Genomic DNA, 26,363 nt, shown 5'->3' with positions numbered 1-26,363 from the left:
CCTAGTACATCTCATATTTTGACCCATTATGTTCTCTTCAGCAATCATCGTTACTTTTCTACTCACCAGGGTGACAGAGATGCACATGCTGATCTTCCTCATCAGCACAGATTCCCATGCACCAAGCATGATATGCAAAGGCAAACAAATCTTCCAGTCTGGTTGGACGAGCAATTACTTTGTTTAATCTCTTCAGCCATTCCTGACACTGCTTAAATGTAGAAAAATGACACCTGGGGAACACATGCAGGACAGCCGAAAATGAATAATACTTGCAGATCAAAATCCTTAAGCAGGCAGACCTACAAAAATACTTGCATTCATCTTTACACAAGAATCTCAACTAATTGTAAAAATCTTCAAAAACAAAACCATTCCATGCAGAGTCTAAACTATTACAAGTTAAAGTACCATTGGTGACGTCAGTTTTGAGGAATTAAGATTTATAGCTATTGAAATCTAACTCGTGAAGCTCCCTTCACAATTTGAATTTGACCAATTCAAATTTTCCATTAGTTGTATATTTGTATTACTGTCAAGGACAATTGGACCATCTTCTGACTTGATGTGTCATTAAAAGTTCAAAATTCAAATTAAATTTATTATCGAAGTACATACATGTCATCATATACAACTGAGATTCATTTTCTTGCGGGCATATGCAGTAAATCCAAGAAACAACAGAATTCTTGAAAGACCACACCTAAGAGGATGGGCAAACAACCAATGTACAAAAAACAACAAACTGCAAATACAAATAAGAAATAATAATAAATAAGCATTGAATATCAAGAACATGAAGAGTCCTTAAAAGGGAGTCCACAAGTTGTGTGAATAGTTTATTGATGAGGCACATGAAGTTGAGTGAAGTTATCCCCTCTGGTACAAGAACCTGATGGTTGAGCGGTAATAACTGTTCCTGAATCTAGTGGTGTGGGTCCAATAGCCAAGATGTTCCAACAATCCCAAGTAATAAATTTAATTTAAGTGAAAGTGCATCATGTCCATTTGTAAAAGCATTTTGTTTTCAGAAAGAGTTCAAGATAAGAGGACTTACGTATGTGTACCTTGGTAATTACTGTAGTAGGAGATAAAGCTCCATTTGATAATCAAAGTTCTGAAAGGCTGGAAAGGTAGTTGCTTGATACTTATTTTAAAATCATCTAACAACACAGTCTGTTGCTCCACACCTTTGGACATCAAATCACATACCTGATCACTTTGGAATCTTTACAGACAATGTGAAGCTGGAACATGTCCCGACTCTCAATAGCTTCAATTAACCGTACAGGCACCTGTAATAACAAGATACATACATGGCTGTAATCAGAGAAAATTGTAATTAACTCTAAGGTCAAATTTGTAAAAGGAGCCATAAAATGTAATTAAGCATAAATAACAATAAATATTATGACATTTGAGTAGTATCACTTCAATCAAGCTTAACTCATCTTGTTTAGCTTGACAGCATTATGAAAAAAAGCTGATATGCCACATCTTCCAAATAACATGACAATAAGCACTGAACTTCCTCTACCAAGCTGAAAAATCATACAACCAAATTAAGCCACAATTCAGGTCCTGTTGTATTTTATCAGTGATGTGCTTCTAAATACACAACTTTCAATAGTCAATATTTAAGGTTTTCCTAGTCCTAGGTGCAAATGGACCCCAAATTCTTAGATTCAATGCTCTAACTGGGTGTTCAGCAGATAAATATAACCATCAACAACTCAGCAACCTACAGGAACTCTCCCATTTCCTATAGAGGTGCTAGATTTCTCTGCAATTCAATTGGTGTAATTCTTCCTAGCAATAGTTTTGAATTGAATAAAGGTTGTACAAACAAATATGATTTAAAAAATCCATCATTCAGAAAACAAATTACTGCAATATGGAAATAAATGAGGGGGCAAGATTTTGAGAAAACACAATGATCATTAAGATTTAGAGTATTCCACCAAGTTGCCAGGATCTGAAACTTACCAGCAGTTCCAACTGACACAATCCCCTTCAAAAGAACTGTACCCATGGTACCAACCAAATGACATCTCAGTTTTCTTTTCAAAAAGATCAGAAAATGCATGAATAACGGCTCAAAAACCATTAACTTCTTTTGGGCATTTTCTCATATTTTCTGTTTTTTGATTCCCATCGTTTGCATTCTTAAAACAAAATCATTGCTAAAAACTGCTTCTTCCTCCAGAAATGTTATTGAAAAAATACTAACCTGTAATTTTTAGTACTAACTCATGATTAAAACCCCAAGTATGAAGCTAATATTATTACAATCATTAAATATTTTTAAAAGTCATGCACCAACCCTGAAATTGGGCAACAATAGCCAATGGGTTCCTACAGTTTAAAACTAACATTCTTATATTCTGCTTCCTGAGAAAATACAAATGTCACCCTGGGTTCCTAATGGCCAATTTTATCGATATTCTGTTTATTTTTTCCAGACTTGCAAACAGGATGAGACCACTCCACTCATCTTAGAGTTATATCAAGAAGATGGCGTCAGCGAACAATGTAACCAAGGATGACATCCTCCAGATGGCTCACAAAACTACTTTTCACGTCTTTTTCTTTCAAATGTGGTTCTGCTACGATTGGAGCCTGTAATCTACATTTTGGTGGTGTTTTCAGACCGACTGAGCAATCCAGTGTTTGCTGTCTCCAAAAGTGTTCTGTAGGGTTTCAAGCGAAGCATGTGGCCTCAAGGAGACAGGGCGAGAGCCTATATATGACTTCATTTCTCACCAATCTCGCCGACTCAAGCATCGAGAAAGATTGAAATTGAGCAGTAAGCAGAAGGCGAACGAGTATTCAGCGCAGTCTATCAGCACAGTCTACCAGCCCATCGCTGCTGCTGGAGCAAGGTGTCTGCATTCGACGGTCTCTCTCTCATCTGCTGCTCCAGGAAGAAGATCCCTGCATTCCAATGGTCTCTCGCCACCCCCCCCCCCCCCCCACCACCTCACTTGAGGCTAACAGAAGATTGTACTGGAATCCTGGACCTTGGATAAAGTTTCACATCACATGCCGGTGATAATAAACCCGTTTCTGATTCAGGTGATAATAAGCCTGATTCTGATTGTACTAATTCTGGATCTTGGACAAAGTTTAATCGACAGTTTGTGGAATGGACTCCGTACTGCACACTATGATATGTTTCTGGTTTCTATTAGCTCCTTTTAAAAAAAAAAAAAATCAGGGCAGCTGCAGATAATGAACAACAGAGGACTAAATTGAACTGAACTATGCCTGGACTCTTTCGATTTTGTGTTCTGTACTATGTATCTCACTTATTTCTTTTCCTATTTGCGCGATTTGTTTTTTTTGCGTGGGGGGGGGGAAGGATAATTTTCTTTGAAAGGGTTTTCTTTGTTTCAAGGCTGACTGTGGAAAGACAAAATTCAGGGCTGTATATGGCATACATACTTTGTAAATCAATACTTTGAATCTCTGAAACTCTTCTTTGAGTTACTAGCAAATACAAATGAACTGATTTGAATGAATCAGGAGGATAATGTTCCAAAGATTCAAGTCCTATTATATTTATCAACATCCCTGCGTGGCACACTGACTTGCTTACTCACCATGAGAACAATGACAAGAATGAACATCTACGTATGCAATCAAATGTGCGTGGGACATATTTCTACGATATACTTTCTGACACGCAATAAAGAAACGGTAAAAGACTACCTCTTTCACTTAAACCATACACCCAAAGGAGTGCTGGATACACAGTCATATGCATAACCAGCAGTGAAATACACACACGCACACACACACACGCACAGTACTTACTGAGATGTCACTGTCCACACCCTGCAGAAAGGTCTAAAACAGAACAAAAGGAAAGAGAAGGGGAAAATGAAATCAAAATAACAGATGTGAGAAAGGCAGGAACCTTATACACTGAAAACACTTGCTGGCTTCTATTACCAAGACACAACAACAGACAACACACAACCAAATCAAAACTAAAACAAGCTAAAGATATGGTATACCAACTAATATTCATGAGATTTGTCCACTGCAGACCACCCTCAACCCAGATCCTCTAATCCAGAAACCACAAGTCAATGTATACTGTACCTATTGCATCAGTATGAGAAATCATCAGTATACCCTTTATTTCAGTATTCTCATGAAATGCAACTAAAAATAACTACAGTTATTAATATTTCTAACTAATCATAGAGTAAACTTTATCTATAACTGGAGCTTATAAGTGCCACTTTCTATATGCATATTTTACATTAAAACAACCTGTGTATGTTTCAACACGAGAGCACTTTTGGTCAGTCTCTGCAGGCACAAATCACCCAAGTGGTTGACCATTTTCCAGCATTATTTACATGTCATGACATCATTAACATGCACAGCAGTCATCTCCACCTAATTGACAGAAATTGGAACAATAATGTACAGCCTACAACCTTTAATTAACGCAATCAAGATAAAGACACAATTTACTATTTTAAAAAAGGCATATTTTCCCAATTTCACCACCTTTTGGAGCTCCGTTTAGACATTAGCAGATGCAGCATCCACTCTTCACACCAAAAAAATTGAGCTAAAATGGGCACAGGCACTTGCATTTATATATTGCCTTTTAAAACTTTAGAATGTCAACAATCATAATCAACCCTCTCCTGTTGAGAGTTCAGACCCTTTAGTCCATGCCAGGTCTCTTGCCATTATCTCTGAATCACCATCATATAGTAAACAGCCCTCGTTATCATTCACAAATGATATCCTATGCAAGTGTTACTGTATGTACTTGTTCTCCTCCCTTAACCTACCTGTCGTGTTTAACATGTTCACCGCATCTCCCTTTTCTCCAGTGCTTCTCAGGTGCTCTCCTTAAGAGGGCTAGATTTATCTAATTCCATAATTCTGGATATTATCAAAGCTTCAGACAAAGTACCCTATTGAAAGAACAGGCCCACAGAATCTTGGACAAAGTGGCAAAAGACCCAAACTAGTTTATCAGTAGGAAACAAAAAGCAAAGGATTTTAATTTGAGTAGAAGACAATCTGGACTGGATTGCTACAGGGCTCAAGATCCTAAGTGGATGCCACGGTAGCATAGTAGTTAGCATAATACTATTACAGCTTGGGGCATTCTGTAGTTTGGAGCACAATTCCGGCACCATTCTGTAAGATGTCCCTGCCTGGGGTCCCTCCAGTTTTCCTCCCACAGTCCAAATTTGTAGTAGGCAGGTTAATTGGTCATTGTAAAATGTCCCATGATTAGGCCTGGGTTAATTGACATTGTGAGATTGCTGGGGCTTAACGTGGCTCCAAAGGGCTGACTCCACGCTGTACTGCTAAATAAAAATTTTTTTAAAAAGTTATTTTTTTGGAAAAAGGTGTATATTGGCAATATACACTTAAATGCATGGTGCACTAATAAGGAATTTAGATACATTTTAAAAATTGGTTATGTTGTTTACAGAAAAATTAACTGTAGACTGCAGGATATTGAAGGGATTAATAAGCAGGTAGAGATGTGGCAAATGCATTCTATCCAGAAAGTAGCATTTGAGCCAGGTTGGGGGGGGGGGTGCAAAAAATGCCAAAAGAATATTCCATGAATAAAGATATTAAAAACAGTACAGAATTTATTAGAACCAAATACATGTCTCAATATTCCAGAAGCAATTCAGATAAAACAGGTGGTTAAGGAGACATTTGGAATATTTATATGCATATTAAAAAAGAAACAAAAGGAACTGTTATGGTGTAATGACTTATCAAAAAAAATCAAAACAAAATGACACATGCTGCAAATCTGAAATATAAATAAAATGCAGGAAATATGTCAGGAGTATTCATTGCGATAGAAACAGAACTAACTTTTTAGGTCTTTGATCTTTCATCGGGATTCATCAGAGTCTTCTCTGCTTAAGATGGCCAAAATACTATCAGCAGTTGAGTCAAAATAATACATAAAGAACAACTTTCCCTGGAAGTACAACTTAACAGGATGTTACTATTCCCCAAATAGTGGCAGCTACATGATAAAATCAGAAAGGCGGAAATATTTTTTGAAACAATGGAAGAGAGATTGGAATGAGGTATATCAAACTTGGAAGTTGACAAAGTGGATTGAAAGAGCAAATTCCTCTCACCAATATCTAACTTAGTTATGATAGAGGAACCAGAGAGGACTTGGGGGGGGGGGGGGGGGGAGGAAAAAATAAATCTTTACACAGAGGGCAATGGAAATTTGGAAATCATTGCCAAGTAGTATACTCTGATACTTTCTTTAGACGTACAAGGTTCTGAGATATGTATGTTAAAATGTTGCAAACATTAAGTCTACAAAACAAGCTGGAAAGTAGGATTAAGTTGGATGACCTTTATGCCACAATGACCCAATAACCATCTTCTGTGCTGCAGCTTTCTATAATATCATGCAACAATGATGCACAAGTGCACGAAGCATACACCTCCCTTGATTTTTCCATGATACTCAACTGATCTTTGGCAAGAACGATTTGGTATTTTCTCCAATAACACTGGGAGGACCGAAAGCATCATATTCAGGATTCACCACAAATTCTGTCCCTTCCTGACCATTGAAGATAAAGGAAACTGTTCATAACCTTGACATCCAATTTAATTCAGAACAGTGTGTTCAATCACCTACCCCTATTTATAACAGCGACCTTTTCAAAGAATGGCAACATCTTTACAAATTGCCTGTCAGTGTCAAACTTCCTTTGTAAGCTGATTCACACTGCAAGTACATAACATCTCCATCTTTCCATATAATACTACCCATCTTTACCTATGGACTATGAAAATCTCCACATAGCAAGAAGAGCAAGTTCAAAAACTACTACTACAACATCAACTCAGGCCTGGGCTCTATGACGACCTACTGATGCTCACCACTAAAATCAAGGCGAGAAGACTACAACTAGTGGGGCACTGTCTACGCCACCCCGAGCTACCTGCCAGCCTAGTCATCATATGGGAGCCCAAGTATGGGAGGATGAACCCTGGGCGCCCTTCCAAGACTATGGTGAGCACATTCCTAGAAGACATCGGTGCAGTTAATGTAGATGAACTGAACACACTGATGAGGGAGAGGGAGACATGGAGAGTCCATCACCATGCCCGAAGCCGGCCCCAAGTTCAAAAACTTAGTTATTTACTCCCACCCACCACGCCAAAAAACTCTGGGAGAGCAAATTTTACTCTAATTTTTGGATAGTGACTGGTGAAATCTGTACAGGCGAATTTTCATAATCCAGGAGGGGTTGGATTGCTTGTACTTTGACAACAAGCTTCTCATTTCTACCCTTCAAAAACTTATGCACATCCAAGATGACATTATAGAGATTCCAATTTACATCATATGCTACTGGTATACCTAGTTATGGGCCTCTATTGTCTTGGGACTAGAAAACACCTTAATTATAAAATTATCATCCTTGTTGTCAAATTTCTCTTTTCTTTTGATCTACAACCTTCCATGGGCACAAATAGTTCAAATTTAGTTTTGTCCAAACCCAGATAAGTGTCTAGCTTTTTATGGTTAGATCTCTGAGGATCTAATCTGGTCCCAACATATCGATGTAGATAATAGACAATAGGTCCAGGAGTAGGCCATTCAGCCCTTCAAGCCAGCACCACCATTCACTGTGATCATGGCTGATCATCCACAATCAGTACCCTTTCCCTGCCTTCTCCCTATGTCCCTTCACTCCACTATCTTTAAGAGCTCTATCTAACTCTTTCTTGAAAGAATCCAGAGAATTGGCCTCCACTGCCTTCTGAGGCACAGCATTCCACAGAACCACAACCCTCTGTGTGAAAAAGTTTTTCCTCAATTCCACTCTAAATGGTCTACCCCTTATTCTTAAACTGTGGCCTCTGGTTCTGGACTTCACCAACATCAGGAACATGTTTCCTGCCTCTAGCTGTCCAATCCCTTAATAATCCTATGTTTCAATCAAATCCCCTCTCATCCTTCTAAATTCCAGTGTATACAAGCCCAGTCGCTCCAATCTTTCAACATATGTCAGTCCCGCCATCCCGGGAATTAACCTCGTGAACCTACGCTGCACTCCCTCAATAGCTAGAATGTCCTTCCTCAAATTTGGAGACCAAAACTGTACACAGTACTCCACGTGTGGTCTCACCAGGTCCCTGTACAACTGCAGAAGGACCTCTTTGCTCTTATACTCAACTCCCCTTGTTATGAAGGCCAACATGCCATTAGCTTTCTTCACTGCCTGCTGTACCTGCATGCTTACTTTCAGTGACTGATGAACAAGGACACCTAGATCTCATTGTACTTCCCCATTTCCTAACTTGACACCATTCAGATAGTAATCTGCCTTCCTGTTCTTGCCACCAGTGGATAGCCTCACATTTATCCACATTAAACTGCATCTGCCCACTCACCCAATCTGTCCAAGTCATCCCACATTCTCATAACATCCTCCTCACATTTCACGCTGCCACCCAGCTTTGTCTCATCTGCAAATTTGCTAATGTTACTTTTCATCCCTTCATCTAAATCATTAATGCATATTGTAAATAGCTGCGGTCCTAGCACCGAGCCTTGTGGTACCCCACTAGTCACTGCCTGCCATTCTGAAAAGGACCCATTAATCCCTACTCTGTTTCCTGTCTGCCAACCAATTTTCTATTCATATCAGTACCCTACCCCCAATACCATTTGCTCTAATTTTGCACACTAACCTCCTATGTGGGACCTTATCAAAGGCTTTCTGAAAGTCCAGATACACTACATTCACTGGCTTTCCCATGTCCATTTTCATAGTTACATTCTCAAAAAATTCCAGAAGATTAGTCAAGCATGATTCCCCCTTCGTAAATCCATGCTGACTCGGACCTATCCTGCCACTGCTATCCAAATATGCCACTATTACATCTTTTATAATTGATTCCAGCATCTTCCCCATCACTGATGTCAGACTAACTGGTCTAAAATTGCCTGTTTTCTCTCTCTCCTTTCTTAAAAAGTGGGGTAACATTAGCTACCCTCCAATCCGCAGGACCTGATCCTGAATCTATAGGAAATTGGAAAATGATTACCAATGCGTCCACGATTTCTAAAGCCACCTCCTTAAGTACCCTGGGATGCAGACTATCAGGCACTGGGGATTTATCAACCTTAAGTCCCATCAGTTTACCCAACACCGTTTTCTGCCTGATGCGAATTTCTTTCAGTTCCTCTGTTACCCTAGGTCCTCTGGCCACTATTACATCTGGGAGATTGTTTGTGTCTTCCCTAGTGAAGACAGATCCAAAGTACCTGTTCAGCTCATCTGCCATTTTCTTGTTCCCCATAATAATTTCACCCGTTTCTGTCTTCAAGGGCCCAACTTCAGTCTTAAGTAATTTTTTTTTACTCTTCACATACCTAAAGAAGCTTTTACTATCCTCCTTTATATTTTTGGCTAGCTACTTCATCTTTCCCCCAACTCCCCTATTGCCTTTTTAGTTATCTTCTGTTGCTCCTTAAAAGTCTCCCAATCCTCTAGTTTCCCCACTCATCCTTGCTATGTTATACTTCCTCTCTTATTTTTATACTGTCCTTGACTTCTTGTCATCCACGGTTGCTCCTTACTCCACCTTTCTTCCTCTTTGAAATGAACTGATCCTGCATCTTCTGTATTATTCCCAGAAATACCTGTCATTGTTGTTCCACTGTCATCCCTGCTAGGGTATCTTTCCAGTTAACTTTTGCCAGCTCCTCCCTCATGTGTCCATAGTCCCCCTTGTTCAACTGTAATACTGACACTTCCGATCTTCCCTTCTCCCTCTCAAATTGTAGATTAAAATTTATCATATTATGGTCACTACCTCCTAATGGCTCCTTTACCTCGAGTTCCCTTTATCAAGTCTGGCTCATTACACAACACTAAATCCAGAATCGCCTTCTTGCTGGTAGGCTCTAATACAAGCTGCTCTAAGAATCCATCTCTGAGGCATTCCACAAATATGTAGTTACAAAGAAGGCAAGACAGTGGCTATACTTTATTGGAGTTTGAAGAGATTTGGCATGTCAACAAATACACTTGAAAACTTCTATGGTTGTACCGTGGACAGCATTCTCACTGTCTGGTATGAAGGGGCTACTGAAAGAAGCTGCAGAGGGTTGTAAATCTAGTTAGCTCCATCTTGGGTACTGGCCAACTAAGTACCCAGGACATCTTCAGGCAGCGGAGTCTCAAAAAGGCAGTGTCCATTATTAAGGACCTCCAGCACCCAGGGCATGCCCTTTTCTCACTGGTACCATCAGGTAGGAGGTACAGAAGCCTGAACACAGCGATTCAGGAACAGCTTCTTCCCCTCTGCCATCCGACCCCTAAATGGACATTGAATCCTTGGACACCAGCTCACTTTTTTTTTTTTTAAATATACAGTATGTTTTTGCACATTTTTAATCTATTCAATGTATACTGTAATTGATTTATTTTTTTTCAAATTTTATTATTATTTCTTTGCTAGATTATATATTGCATTGAATTGCTAAATTAACAAATTTCATGTCACATGCCAGTGATAATAAACCTGATTCTGAAACTCTGGAATTCCATCTCCAAATCTTCATCTCTTTCCTTGTCAAGCAAGATGCAAGTTAAATTTGAATAACTTAAATTTGCTAATTATCTATTTCCTAATCATGATGCTTTTGTTAAAAGGCACAATATAAATGCAAGTTTTTAAAAATCAGGCTAGATTATACACTCAAACTCGGGAATGGTTTTCAATGAACAATATTCTCACTTGGAAGTGAATGGAATCCTCAAAGTTACCCAAGTTATCTTGTCAGACTTAAATTTGGAACCTCTATATCAGAGGTACACACTTACAGTGAATGTAATTACACACGGGACAATGATCAAACTCAAAACAAAACACAATTCAATACTAGTATCATTCAATGCTGTTAGCTGCATCATTTGAAAAATTGGAAATTAGGGTTTGCAGATTCCTCAACTTCCAGTGATGAGGTTTCTTACTATTTAAACTATAAACACAAGTCCCATGTGATAAATAGGTAGTTGTTTCCTCATCTCAGGCTACCTTGTCTTTTATTGAACCTACAATGTTCGCGAATTCAACTGAACTTCTAATACAAGTTATTCATTTGATCTTTTCAGGTTATACAGCTGCAATGAAGGGATCATGATCACTCATTTACTACTTCTATAACAGTGATCAGTTGGGATGTTCCAATTCTAAGCAGCATGTCCTACTCTTACAAAATGAGAAGGAGAACTGATGCAAATTGGACATTTTTGGAATATCTGAAAGGTTAAATAAATGACATTTGGTTAACTGGATCAAAATGGTATTGGTATCTCAAACAGGTTCATTTTAAAAAACAGGTTACAATTGGGGCCTATATAGTAAATGTATGCTGTGAAGAGATAATCAATACTTTCAGATTTCTTGGTAGAACATTTAACAATTTGGTCTTCATCATTTAAACCCACGGTAATGTTTGTCTAAAAAACTGCTTTACAATTAAGATAATTGTCACCCATCATAGACTGAGAGAAATTGCTTCATTGAGCACTCCACACCATTCGCTACAGGAAGGACATCCCAGTGGTCAAACATCTTAATTCCCATTCCCACATGTCAGTCCATGGCCTCCTCTTGTGCTGGGATGAGACCACTCTCAGAGTGCAGGTGCAACACCTTGTATTCAGCCTCAGCACCCTCCAACCTGATGGCATGAATATCAATCTCTCCTTCTGGTGAACAAATACCTCCCTTCTCTTTTCCCTCTGACCCATTTCTTCTCACCTGCCCATTACTTCTCACTGGGTCCCCTCCTTCTTCCATTCTCCTATGGTCCACTCTCCTCTCCTATCAGATTCTTTCTTCTCCAACCCTTGACCTTTCCCACCCACCTGGCTTCACCTATCACCTTCCAGCTAGTCTTGCTCCCCTTCCCCCCCACCATATCAATTCTGGCATTCCCCGCTTCCTTCTCGGTCCTAAAGAAGGGCCTTGGCCCAAAATGTCAGCTATCAACTCATTGCCATAGACACTGCCGGGCCAACTGAGTTCCTTCAACATTTTGTGATTTGTATATAGATTTTCTTGTGCTTTATTGGAAAATTAATAGAAGTAAATAAATGTGAAAGATTTAGAAGGAAATTGTTTATCAACGAGTTGCTCATACAAGGTGCAGTGAGACGCTCTGATCTTGTTGCTGCTTTCAACTCCTCAGAGGGTTCAACACACAAAGTAAAGAGGAAATAACTTGCATGGTTAGTATAAGATCAGACTACTTCTTGGAAGTAGAGTAAACTACACAGTGAGGGAACACGAAGTTTAAATAAATATTAAAGAGACGGTGTGCAAGAGTCATACAGAAACAGCAGGGAAAAATGGTCTTAAAAGGAAAAGGATCAAAGCAAAGATAGAAGGAAGAAAAAAAAAAGATTCAGACACAGGGAGACCCACCATTGGAAAACAATTTCAATCCAGGAACAATGCCAACCTAAGACCAGCAATCAATTGCTACAATTCCATGGAAGAATTAGATCAGTTTGACTTGCCTTCATCAACTAAAGAATACCCTCCCTTTTCTAACTTTTAGAATTTAATTCCTCATTCTTTTACATTTCAATAACCTGGGTGTATTACTAGCTTAAAAGTACATTCTCTTTCTTTCTAACAAAAGAGAAGTGGCCACAAATAGAAAATTAATAGCTTAATGTGATAGTGGATACAGCAAATCTATAATATCCACTTACAAAAATTCTAAAAAGTGAGAGACAATGTTACAGGAGATTGGCGATGCTATTCATTGAAGTATTGCTTACATTGATTAAAGAATCTTGGTATTTAATGTGCAGCCTATAATTGGAAATAGCGATTATAGCATCATCTGCACGGCCTAGGTATTCCACACCTTCACCCTGGAGTACTGGAAAAGGAATCTGTAAACAAAAAAGATAAAAGAAAAAATGTTAAAATTGCATTTTTGGACAATTCTTCCCTTCAGTACTTGGATAAGAAACCAATTTATTGTTACATTTTGGTCGCATTGCATTGTGGAACCAACAAAAATCTTCTCACGTGCTCCACAAAATTACTTTGCCCTACATCAAATTTATTTCCATCTTTTATCTGATTCGACTTACTTCTGGAGTAGTCCAATATTGACATTCAACCAGCACACAAATTCACAATTGTGTGTTTTTCAAAGATACAGTTGGACTGCATCTTTCAAAGCCAAAATTTATTTAGGTCATCTAAACACCCTTGTCCTCTCATACAAGTTGCTCCCAAAAACTATCTATGCAAAGTAGCTAGTTGACTGATCACCACTTAAATTAAAATAATAAATGTGTACTAACAGAATAAATGAGTGAGGAATCAATTTTTTTTATTAATGATCTAAATGAAGACCATAGTAAAATTAATCTCTCCAAAAGAAAGAAGAAACAAGTGCAGTAAGAAAAAGTACATTGGAAATGGGATAAATTTGTGAAGGATTGTGAACCATATAACTACATTAAATGGAAGTATGATGAAATTACCAAAGACCAAAAAACCCCCTAGACAGGGGTGTAGCAACAACAGGAACCAATAGTTGAAGAACAATACAATACTTTGTCGTTCCTAATAGCGCCCTCTTCTGGACCGAGATCTCAGATGTTGCTCCCAGGATTTGTTGGAGCCAACTCCCAGTCCAGGTGTTACAGCTCTAAGTTCTTCTATCACCACTGGAATTACTCTGGCTTCAACCTACACATCCTTCCTATCTGCTCTTTCAAACTCTGGTATTTCTCCAGCTTCTCATATTCTTTCTTCCTGATGTTACTGCCATTTGGGTTTGCCACATTTATTACTATTGCTTTCTTCTATTCCTTGTCCAATATTACAATGTCTGGTTGGTTGGCCAGTACCTGGTTATCAGTCTATATTTGGAAGTCTCACAGGATCTTAGCTCTGTCATTCTCCACTACTTCTCCGGTGTTTCTCATTTGGACTTGGCATACTCAGCGCAGATATTCCTGTACACAATTCTTGCAATTTGCACCCTGCTCCTATGTGCCAGATGGTTTCAGTAGATTCCTTGCACAGTCTGCATCACGAGTCTTGAATGGTGTGATAGACCTTTGCTTCTATTGCTCTTGTGCTGTCCCTCAGCCCTGCATTTCCAGCCATAGAGAGGACTCTCTCATGCCAGCCACCTCTGGTATCTGGCAATGGTACATCCCATGCAATCGCTTTTCCTGCCACAGACTCTGGTTCTCTAGCTCTGCTTCACCCACTCCTATTTTCATGTTCTTTGCCTGCTGTCTGAGGCATCCTCCCAGCAGGTCGCCCTTAGATCCTTACATTAAAAAAAAAGCACAGTACTGCGCGTGGTAAATATGATAGAAGAGGACAGGTGGGCAAAATGTGTGTAAGAGGTGCAATAGGAGAATAGATGGAATAAAGAACGACAGAATGGTAGGGATTTTGAGAAGGAACAAAAAGCTGTGAAGTATGATAAGAGTTTATAACACATTTAAAACAGTATTTTTGCTAAAACACCAGGAAACCTAAATTTATGGTAAACAGAGAAGAAATGAAGGTTATTCATATTATTATTATTTTTTTTACATCAAATGCCTTGCCTTTAAATTCTCTTCCATACCCATTTATTTCAAGGCAACTTTGAGAAATAAATTCTTGAAAGGAAGAAAATCTGCAGGCTTCACAAACAGGACAGTGAAATTGAACTAACTGAATTACTCCTTTTTTAAAGTTTGGACTGGAAAAATGGAAGAAATGGCCTGTACTATGTCACCAGGAAAAACCTGGTCTAAAAATGGCAGTCTGCCCGTCCCGTGCTGAACTGTTTCAGTATGGCCCAGCGTACGGTCTGCTACTGGGAGCCTTTTCTCCTAGACATTGGGTGTGGCCCTGCACAACACTGGTGGTGTCCCAGTACAGCATTCATAAAACTACTTTTACAGCCGATAACACCTTGTGTGACTGAGGCTATTCATTGTATGTGCATATATAATTAAATAGAAGTTTCTCACACTCACAAATGTAAAAAAAATTCTTTCACGACACCTTATTCAGATAGAGTCACCTTATTCACAGGTTATACAATGGCAGTTACTCCACAGTGAGCCCATAGGAGGGAGATTGAAAATTTGCTGAGTGGTGTAACAACAACCACCTCTCACTCAATGTTAATAAGACCAATGACCAGATTGTAGACTTCAGGAGAGGGAACCCAGTGCTCCATGAGCCAGTAATCATTGGAGGATCAGGGGAGGAGAGGTTTCAGTAACTTTAAATTCCTGGATGTCTATCTCTCAGGACCTGTCCTAGACCCATCATAAAAATGTAATTGCAAAGAAAGCATGACAGCACCTCAGCCTTCTGAGGTCTGTGGAGAATCGGCATATCAAGAACTTTGGCAAACTGCTAGCTGTGTGGTGGAAAGTGTGCTGACAGCCAACATCATAGCCTGGTATAGAAACAACAATGCCTTTGAGCAGAAAATACTACAAATGGTCATGGATTCAGTCCAGCACATCACGGGTAAAGCTCTCCCAGCCACTGAGCACATCTACAGAAAATGTTGCCACAGAAAAGCAGCATCTATCAAAGATCCTCACCACCCATGCCATGCTCTTTTCTGGCTGCTGCCATCAGGTAGAAGGTACAAGAGCCTCAGTACTCACTCCACCAAGTTCAAGAACAGTTACTACCACTCAAACATCAAGCTCTTGAACAAAAGGGGATAACTACACATCTATTGCTGGTGTTCCCACAACTGATGGTCTCACTTTAAGGACCATCTTGTTATTTCATGCTCTTTCATTTCATGTTACTTCATCCTCGTTATTCATTGCCATTTACTTATATTTGCAAAGTTTGTTGTTCATTGATCCTGTTTACAGTTACTGTCCTACAGATTTGCTAAGCATGTCTGCAAGAAAAAAAATCTCAGGGTTGTACAGTGCCTATAAAAAGTATTCAACCCATCCACCACCCCCCCCACCCCAGAAGTTTTCATGTTTTATTGTTTTACAACAGTGAATCACAGTGGATTTAATTTGGCTTATTTAATACTGATCAACAGAAAAAGATCATTTTGCGTCAAAGTAAAAACAAATCTCTACAAAGTGATCCAAGTTACAAATATAAAAACGCAAAGTAATTAATTGCTTTAAGATTCACTCCTCACCTTTAATGTGACACACCAAATAATCACTGATGCAGCCAAATGGTTTTAGAAGTCACACAATTAGTTAAGTGGAGATCTGTTTTCGGAGACCTGCGTGCAGTCATGGTGTTTCAATTCATTGTAGTAAAAAATACACTTGTATCTGGAAGGTCCAACTGCTGGTGAGTCAGTAACCTGGCAAAAACTGCACCATGAAGACAAAAAAAAAAAAAAAAAAAAAAGAAAATCCAAGCAACTCCGCGAAAAGGTTATTGAAAAGCAAGTCAGAAGATGGATACAAGAAAATTTCCAAGCCACTGACTTAGAGTACAGTTAAAGCAAATAAGAAATGGAAAGAATGTGGCACAGCTGTAAATCTACTTAGAGCAGGCCATCCTCAAAAACTAAGTGACTGCACAAGGGAAATGGTGAGGGAGACCACCAAGAGATGCACGACAACTCTGGAGAAGTTGCAAGCTTCAGTGGCTGAGATGAGAGAGACTGCACGTATAACTATTTCCCAGGTACTTCACCAGTTACAGTTTTATGGGAGAATGGCAAAGAAGCCACTGTTAAAAAAACTCACATGACATCGCAGCTGGAATTTGCCAGAAGGTATATGGGAGGCTCTGAAGTCAGCTGGACGAAGGTTCTGCAGACTAATGAAACCAAAATTGAGCTTTTTGGCCATCAGACTAAACGTTATGTTTAGCATAAGCCAAACACCACACATCAAAAACACACCATCCCTACCATGAAGCATGGTGGTGGCTACATCATGCTGTGGGGATGCTTCACTGCAGCAGGCCCTGGAAGATTTGTGAAGGTCGAGGGCAAAATGAATACAGCAAAATGCAGGGAAATCCTGGAGGAAAACCTGATGCAGTCTGCAAGAGAACTGCGACTTGGAAGATTTGTTTTCCAGCAAGCCAATGACACCAAGCACAAAGCCAAAGCTACACAGGAATAGCTTAAAAACCAAAGTTAATGTCCTGGAGTGGCCAAGTCAGAGGTCAGACCTCAATTCCATTGAGAATTTGTGGCTGGACTTGAAAAGGGCTGCTCATTCACAATCCTCATGCAATCTAACAGAGCAACATGCACAAAATGCCAGAAGAACTCAGTAGGCCAGGAGGTATCTATGGAAAAAAATACTGTTGACGTTTTAGGCCAAAATCCTTCGCAAGGACTGGAAAACTAAATCTGAGTAGTAGGTTCAAAAGGTAGGGGGAGGGGACAGAGAAACACCTGGTGATAGGTGAAACCTGGAGGGGGAGGGATGAAGCAAGGAGCTGGGAAGTTGATTGGCAAGAGACAGAAGGCTATGAAAGAAAGAAAGGGGGACAAGGAGATTAGGTGACGAGGGAAAATGGATGGAAAATGTTGAGGGTGGGGGGGGAGGGGGTTAGGGGGGCATTAATGGAAGATTGAGAAATCGATGTTCATGTCATCAAGTTGGAGGCTACCCAAATGCAATACAAGGTGTTGTTTCCCCAACCCAAGTGTGACCTCATCACAACAGTGGAGGAGGCCATAGATGGACATACTAGAATGGGAATTGGAATTAAAATGGGTGACCACTGGGCGATCCCACTTGTTCCGGGGGGGGGGGGGGGGGGGGCGGAGCGTAGATGCTTGGCAAAACAGTCTCCCAATCTATGTCGGGTCTCACCAATATACAAGAGGCCACACCGGGAGCACCGAACAAAATAAATGACCCCAACAGAGCTTGAGCAGTTTTGTAAAGAATGGTGAAAAATTACAGTGTCCAGATGTGCAAAGCTCATAGAGACCTATTCAGACTCAAGACGCATCTACCAAATATTGACTTGAAGGGGGTGAACAGTTGTGAAATTATTTTGTTTTATATTCATAATCAATTCGATCACTTTGTAGAGTTCGGTTTTCACTTTGATCAACAGAAAAATAATATTTTATGTCAGTGTCAAAAAGGTCAAAATAAATCCACTGTGATTCAATGTTGTAAAACAATAAAACATGAAAATATCCAAGGGTGTAAATACTTTTTACAGGCACTGTATGTGGTGATGTGCATGTACTCTGATAATACATTTTACTTTGAACTCTGATCTTCACTGAGAATACAGGAAGGGCTTGAGTGACTTTAAAAAAGGAGGCGGGTAGACCACACCTAGTGAGCTAGATGATGACTCATTGACTAACGAATCAGTTTTGCTGCGTCTACAAAAGGTACAGCACTGCTTGACAAACTCATAACATACACGAGCTAGAATGCCTGGGTGGCAGGTGAGTAGGAACACCACTGCTCGCCAATTTTACTTTCTACGTTTCATTTCAAGTAGACTTGGAGATATCAACATTTGTCTCAAGTCAATGGAACGTTGGGTGTGGTACCACCACCAAATGCAACACTTGGGTTGTGCTGGTGCTGTTGCTGTTGTGGCAGACTCTGGCCCTACTGTGTGTGCCATGGCAGAGGGTGAAAAAAAGGTCGGGTCGGTAGCTTTCTTTTGTTCAGTTTTAAATTTTGGATACATCTGCTTATAGAACTTGTGTTTGGTCACAATCTTTTTTTGTGTCCCATCCCTTGCTTTGGGTGGTTGTTTTTCTCCCCCTTTGCATAAGGAGTTTGCAAACTATAGTGGCAAAAGAGGCACTTTGCATGTTTTTGATGATAATGCAAGCCAAATATTAGATAGAGGCGAGTTGTAGGCCTAACAAAGCAGGACCAAGAGTCGCTTCATGGTATAGTTTACCAGTGGAAAAAGCGAATCGATCAGGGAATGCAAATCTAGGAAGTGTGTGGAATATCCAAGCGCACATTAGGTGCTATCTGGTACATCGGGAGCAAAGTAGGAATAGTATAAATAGTAGTTTACTTTTAAGAATTTAAATACAGATCACTTAATCTACATAAGTTCTTAAGCCCCCCCCCCCCCCGCCAAAAGGTATAATAATGCAGTATAATAAGTCTTGCCTTATGTTTGGATTCATGGAAACTTGCTCCCCTGAAGGTTTTACAAACGAGTAATGTCAGTTAATCCAACACCTCAGTAACTGAACTTGAGGAGGCAGTAACTGACATGCAATGCTGTACAGAACTGGCAGATGTGCTCTAGATGTCCTTTAGGGAGATAGCACGTACCCCAAGAGAGCCACAGGTTGAGACTCCAGACCAGAAAGAAAGACAGGTGGGTGACTGTGGGAAGGAAGCGTAGGGTAACAATGACACTGTCTGGGGGCATCAACCCTAGAGTTGAAAGTGTTCAACCATTTTGGTCATCCTCAAGTATCACTAGATGTTCATAAAACCTTTGAGGTGGTAGGCAGGACAGAGGAGCCCCACAGGACCCTATCTAATCCTAAAGCCCATAAAAAGGAAGTAGTGAAAGTAGGGAACTAAAGTATCAGGGGTTTGAGAATCAGGTGTATACTGACAAGGGGTCTCGTACGATGCGTTTCCTACCATGAGCACAAGTAGATCTTCCTAGACAAGTAGAAAAGCTCCTGGCCAGAGCTGGGGTGAATCTAGTAGTCATTGTCCGCATTGGAACAAAAGACATCGGCAAGGTAAAGCTACACACATCAAAGTTGCTGGTGAACGCAGCAGACCAGGCAGCATCTGTAGGAAGAGGTACAGTCGATGTTTCAGGCCGAGACCCTTCGTCAGGACTAACTGAAAGAAGAGCTATTAGATTTGAAAGTGGGAGGAGGAGGGGGAGATCCGAAATGATAGGAGAAGACAGGAGGGGGAGGGATGGAGCCAAGAGCTGGACAGTTGATTGGCAAAAGGGATAGGAGAGGATCATGGGACAGGAGGCCTAGGGAGAAAGAAAGGGGGAGGGGGAAGCCCAAAGGATGGGCAAGGAGTATAGTGAGAGGGACGGAGGGAGAAAAATGAGAGAGATAAAGAATATGTAAATAGTAATAAATAAATAAATAAATAAATAAATAAATAAATAAATAACGGATGGGGTACGAGGGGGAGGTGGGGCATTAGTGGAAGTTAGAGAAGTCAATGTTCATGCCATCAGGTTGGAGGCTACCCAGACAGAATACAAGGTGTTGTTCCTCCAACCTGAGTGTGGCTTCATCTTTACAGTAGAGGAGGCCGTGGATAGACATATCAGAATGGGAATGGGATGTGGAATTAACATGTGTGGCTACTGAACAAATGCTATTTAAGTATAAATGCAAGTATTAAGAATAAAATGAATGAGCTGGAATTATGTGCACACAAGTATGATATAATAGCAATAACTGAAACTTGGCCAACCTCAAAGAATGATGATAGTGGCAATATATTTGTAAAGTTCCTAACAAAATCAGTCAAGTTCTTGCCATTTCCTTAGAACAGACCAACTTCCACATCAGCTCAACTTTAGCATTACGTACATAGATCAAAACATACTCTGAAGACAAACCTCAGTTCAGGGCTATTTCTGCTTTTGTGGTCCTAGGTACTTTTCCACTACTCAAATAAACACCAGAAATAAAATGCAATAAGGAGAAGTCATTTGTTGTTCTTCTCATGCTGAGCCTGTTGCAGAAACACTGGAAAAACCGAAGTTCTTTAGGTAAAATACACAGAAAATGCTGGAGGAATTCAGCAGGTCAGGCAGCATCTACGAAAATGAACAAACAATCAACGTTTCAGGCTGAGCCCCTTCATCGGGACTGGAAAAAGAGGGCGAAGACCCCAGAACAAAAAGGTGGAGGGAGGGGAAAGAGGGGAAGGACGACGCTAAAAGTTGATAGGTGAAGCCAGGTGGGTGGGAAAGGTAAAGGGCTGGAGAAGAGGAAACATGATAGGACAGTAGAGTGGAGCAAAGAAAGGGAAGAAGGAGGAGCACCAGGGGAGGTGATAAGCAGATGAGGAAAAAAGGTAAGAGGGCAGATTGGCAAGTAGAAGAGGAGGGAACAGGTGGGAAAAAGGAAGGTGGGGGGTGGGGGGGAAAAAAGAGATAGACAATTACCAGAAGGAAGCTACTTAGAACATGCGCTGTTGCTCCTCCACCCTGAGAGTGGCCACATTATGGCAAGAGGAGACATGTCGAAACAGGAACAAGAATAGGAATTAACCTGACCAGTTAACATGGTTGCCCACTCTTGTCAGAAAGAAATGGGGAGGATTACCAAGAAAGGTTTGGAACATGGACTGTTCCACATAGCCAACGAAAAGGCAGGCATTGCTGGGGCCCATGCAGGTGTCCATGGCTACCTTTCGAGTTTGGAGAGTGGGAGGAGCAAAAGGAGAAACTGTTGAGGGCTTGTACCAGTTCTGCCAGATGGAGGAGGGTGGTGGTGGTGGAGGGGAACTAGTTGGGTCTTTGTTGAGAAAGAAGTGGAGAGCTTTAAGGCCTTCTTGATGGGGGATAGAAGTGTACAGGGACTGGACATCCACAGTTAAAATGAGGCAGTCATTTGAAAGTTGTTGAGGAGATCAAGAGGATGTGAACTGTCATGAACATAGGTAGAAAGGGACTGAACCAAGGGTGATAGAATGGAGTCAAGGCATGTAGACACACATCAGTGGGGCAGGAGAAGGCAGAGACGATGGGCCTACCTGGATAGTCAGGTTTGTGTATACTGGGTAGGAGGTGGTATTACTCAGTGCAAGGTAAGGGAACTCATTGTTTGATGGCAGTGGATGGGATATCTCCAGAGTTGATGGTGCAGAGAACAGTGGCCTGAGTGGGGTCCTTTTCAAGGAGCAAGAAAGAAATGGTGTCTAAGAGTTGCTACCAGTCCTCAGAAAGGTAGAGGTTAATCCAACACACTACAACAGAACCCCCTTTGTCTGCAGGTTTGATGGCAAGGTTGGGGTCACTGTGGAGAGTGGAGGTCAGTGTGTTCAGATGGAGTAAAGGTCAAGGTGGAGAGAGGAGTGTTGAGGTCGAACAAGTTGATGTCTTATTGGCAATTTAGAGATGGAAAGAAAGGTCCAGCGCAAACAGAGAGCCAGAGCAGGTTGTTCAAGAGGAGGGGGGCTGGGCTTGGGAGAAGACACCATTGGTGAAGGATGGGGATTTCTTGTCAAACCAATGGGCTTGGAGATGGAACTAGAGCCTGGCATCATGGCAAGTGCGGAACACACTGAACTGTGAGCAAAGGAGGAAAAAGGTAAGGCCTTCGCTGAGGACAAAACATTCTGCCTCAGAGAAGGTCAGAGAGAATGGTTCATACATGGCAGGGATTAGAGCTGGGATTGGTGGGGGTGGGTGGGAACAAGTGGAGAGTTGACAGCATCAGAGAAGGGGGGAGGGCTAGAGTGTTCAAGGAACATAGGGTAAGAGGAAGATGGAGGCTTTGAGGACCCAAGGTGACAGGGAAGCTTGAGATATCCTGGGTTGGAGAGTGCTGGGGAAGGGGAGCCATGAGGCCCAGTGGCAGTGAGGAAGGTCTCGGCCAGGAGTGCAGTCAGTTTTGAAATCCTGAAACAAATTTTACAGAACTTCTTCCTAGTAGCAACAGTTATTATTATGCAAATAGTATTTTAAATACATGTTATTCTTCTAGGGTTAATATTAACGTGCCCTTTCTCAGGTAGACGGAATAACTAAATCCTGCTGATAAAGCCTTACCGAGGATAATTTAGCCAACACTGGGCATAAACAAATCTGCATATGCAGACTAACAAACAGTTCTCACATAAAAGTGGAGGAATGCAGCAAGTCAGACTGCAGTTGTGGAGGGAATAAACTATTAATGCTTTGGGCTGAGACCCTTCATCAGGATTGATAAAAGGTCTGAGCTCAAGATGTCAACTGTTTATTCTCTCCATAGATCCTGCCTGGCCTGCTGAGTTCCTTCAGCATTTTGTGCATGTTACTTAATATTTCCAGCATCTGCAGAATCTCTTACATTCTGAAAAATAGCTCAACTGTTTTAAGCTCTCATCATGGAAACAGTGCGTCTTTATTGGCCTTGCTTCGGAAGAGGATTCATTGGATTTTACTAAGTGGTGCCGAATAACTAATACTTCAATGTTGCCAGGAAGCACTGATGCAACAGTCAAAACCTCTTTTGAAAGGCAAATTTCAATCCCTTTTTCAATAATTGCTGATTATCTGGTAAAATTATTGATATAGAAATCCATGGTAGCGTAGCAGTTAACATGATGCTATTACAGCTCAGGGCTTCAGAGTTAGGAGTTCAATTTCAGCGGCGTCTGTAAGTAGTCTCTGTATGGAATGCGTGGGTTTCCCCCAGGTACTCTGGTTTCCTCCAACAATCCAAAGAGCTGCCAGGTAGATTGATTGGTCATTGTAAATTGTCCTGTGATTAGATTAGAGTTAAATCGGGGGTTGCCAGGGCAGCATAGATCCAAAGGCCAGAAAGACCGTACTCCATGCTGTATTGCTAAATAAAGAAATAAACAATTTGACATTAAACCATAGTAAACAAAGTAGAATTACAGATATTGCCATCTCAGCAATACCCTGGCTAAGCAATCCTACGTCAAGGAAAGGAGATCTACCCTTGTCATTCCAACCTCTGGATAAACACGAGTGACTGGGAAAAGATGAAGGATAATACAGACAGGACACTAAAGCTAATTCATTCCTGCCATCATAGCCAGACCTACACTGGCCATTATATTCATCATGATTTAATAGCTAGAGTAATTCCCATTGCTGAAGTATATCGAAGATTTCCAGAACCACAAAATCCAAGGTTGAAATACAGAAATGCATCATGAAGCAGTTCTCCAATACAAATACATACTTAATCTAACTGATACATGTTACATTGCATACAACTATTTGAATAGAGAAGCACAGTATTTATTAAAACTAAATAGTTTGCTTTTCTGTCAAAATGCAGCTTATACTGCTATTTCCAGTGAAAGAAGCCCAAATGTGTTATTCTAAATCTAGTCTACTTGACAGGCTTCCATTACAAATGGTAGAAAGAAAACAGCAATTCCATAACAGCTTCAATTTACTTCATGGAACAAATGAGATACAAAAGAAAGATCTTCTTGGCTGTTATTTCTTCCAGCACTAATTGCATCAGCTAGGTGTTCTAGTCAACATATTACAGGAGGGATCTCCTGGTAGTTCAAAATATGTAGTGAAAAAGCTAACCAAAATTACAAAGGTGAAACAACAGAGCATGGATCTGTTAACACTAGAAAGGATTATGGAAGTAATCCTGTTTGCATTGTAATAAAGGACAGTCAGTGAAATTCAGGCCATAGGAATGGATAAGTTTACATTAACATCAGAGCATTCAGGACATCTTCAAGGAGCAATGCCTCAAACAGGAAGCATCATTATTAAGGACTCCCATCACCCCGAACCTGTCCTCCTCTCACTGCTACCATCAGGGAGATGTAGGGGCCTGGAGGCACAAGCTCAAGGATTCAGGAACAGCTACTTTCCCTCTGCCATCATAGCTCTGATTGGACACTGAACCTTTGAACACTATCTCACTACTTTCATTTTTTTCTCACTTTGCACTACTTATTTAACTTTTAAAATATATTTTTTTTAAACTGCAATTTAGTTTTTGCGTTGCAATGCAGTGCTGCTGCATAACAAAGTTCACGACATATGCCAACGATATTAAACCCGATTCTGATGACTAGCATGACCAACATGCAAAATAAGATTCTAAAACTAGCCTATCTAGCAAGAGGAGCAGCTGTGAGTGCTCGCCACTGTCAAATATAGCTTTCCATAATCTACTCTTTAGAAGACTCCATTTAGCTCTCACTGTAAAGGGCAAAGCATCAACCCACCTCCAGCCAACTCTAAAGTCTTGAAACCCGATATGACAATTAAAGATGTGTACTGGTAATCAGAAACCAGACCTGGGATGTTAATGACAGTCAATAACTTATTTTCCCTCGTCCGTCAGGTTACTGGGAGAAGTCCTAGTAAAAAAAAAAATCCAAACTTGACTAAATGTTATAGGGAGAAACTGAAGGAAATTGTCAATCAAGCGATGGACAAAGCTTCAATACCTTAATGGATATCATGAATATTGTGGAGTTCCTTATCTTGACATCCCAATCACTTTATTTTACAAGTTGCAATCATTGTCACATCAAAGTTGCACTACTTACACCACTGCTGTCTTCCTGAAATTTATTTATATTCAGGTTCGTGATCAAATTTTAAAACAAACAAGAATAAGAAATGACCAAACAGCATACAACTTTAATATGGAGCAGGCAGGGCAGAGATAGAAGTTATTATCCTGACATTATTACTATAATGAAATTTTTAAAATACTTTTATGGCACTCAAGGTAGTAATAGGTACCATGTAAATAGAAACCTTTCTCATTAAGATGCTCAAATAGCAATCGATCTCCAAACCAGAATAATTTAGTGATTTGTACTGATAAAGTAGAAGACATAATAATTGTGGTGTACTTTCAACTAGTACAATCGGTGAACAGAATATGACCTCCTCTACCTTGGGGAAAATCGTTTGTAGATCAGCCCCTGGGGAAACGTATACAGATCAGACAAGAACTTTGCATTCAACTTGCAGGCGAGATCCTAAGTTTCAATTTCCTACCACTTAAATTCTCCATTACACATCCACTCCGACTCCTCTGACCATAACAGAACAGGTAGCTTCTAAAGTTAACAGTCCATGACATTGGCACAACTTTGATCTTTCCATTCTTTTAATTTTACTTAGAGATACAGCATGCTAACATGCCCTTCCAGTCCAACAAGCACTCGCCACCCAACTACGCCCATGTGACCAATTAACCTACTAACCCATATGTCTTTGTATGTTCTCCCCATGATTGAAGAGGTTTCTTCCAGACATTGGAAATGAACCCAGACTGCTGGCACTGTAATAGTGTTAACATAATGGATACACTACCATGCCACCCTGCAGTGTGCTGTCTGACCCGTTGATCATGTCCTACAACCCAGAGTACAATCATCCCTAACTGCTCCAAATCAACCTATGTAAGCTTGCCTCAACCCACAGATATTCCTTTTGGTTGATTCATCCCACCAACTATTTTCTCTGGAACTTAAACTCTCTGTATTTCCATTTATAACAAAGGGTCTCTGGCCTGAAACTTTGACCACTTGTAGCGCATTTTATAATATTTAGCAATGATCAAGTCCTTGCACTTGATTCAGAGATACTTTATTATTTGGCTTCCATTTTTGCAAAGTTAAATGGTCAGTGTCAATGAT

The 26,363-nt window shown here is 40.4% G+C and overlaps 1 protein-coding gene across 6 annotated transcripts in view; it reads right to left on the bottom strand.

Moving 5' to 3' along the window:
- The window catches only part of mtmr4 (myotubularin related protein 4), a 121,248-nt gene that overhangs the window by 34,605 nt on the left and 60,280 nt on the right, over positions 1-26,363 (bottom strand). For 5 of the 6 annotated variants that reach the window (XM_072243731.1, XM_072243734.1, XM_072243735.1 and 2 more), the window contains 4 exons: positions 12,849-12,965; positions 3,817-3,849; positions 1,213-1,295; positions 67-233 (listed from right to left, as the gene is read on the bottom strand). In XM_072243731.1, the coding sequence (XP_072099832.1) occupies positions 67-233; positions 1,213-1,295; positions 3,817-3,849; positions 12,849-12,965 (400 nt within the window). The remainder of the gene's footprint in view (positions 1-66; positions 234-1,212; positions 1,296-3,816; positions 3,850-12,848; positions 12,966-26,363) is intronic. The other variant, XM_072243737.1, reaches the window with a different exon arrangement.

Source organism: Mobula birostris, chromosome 25, assembly GCF_030028105.1.
Source record: "Mobula birostris isolate sMobBir1 chromosome 25, sMobBir1.hap1, whole genome shotgun sequence".
Lineage (NCBI taxonomy): Eukaryota > Metazoa > Chordata > Chondrichthyes > Myliobatiformes > Myliobatidae > Mobula > Mobula birostris.
Note: the sequence above shows the minus strand (reverse complement) of the source record. Positions and strands in the feature narration are given on the sequence as shown.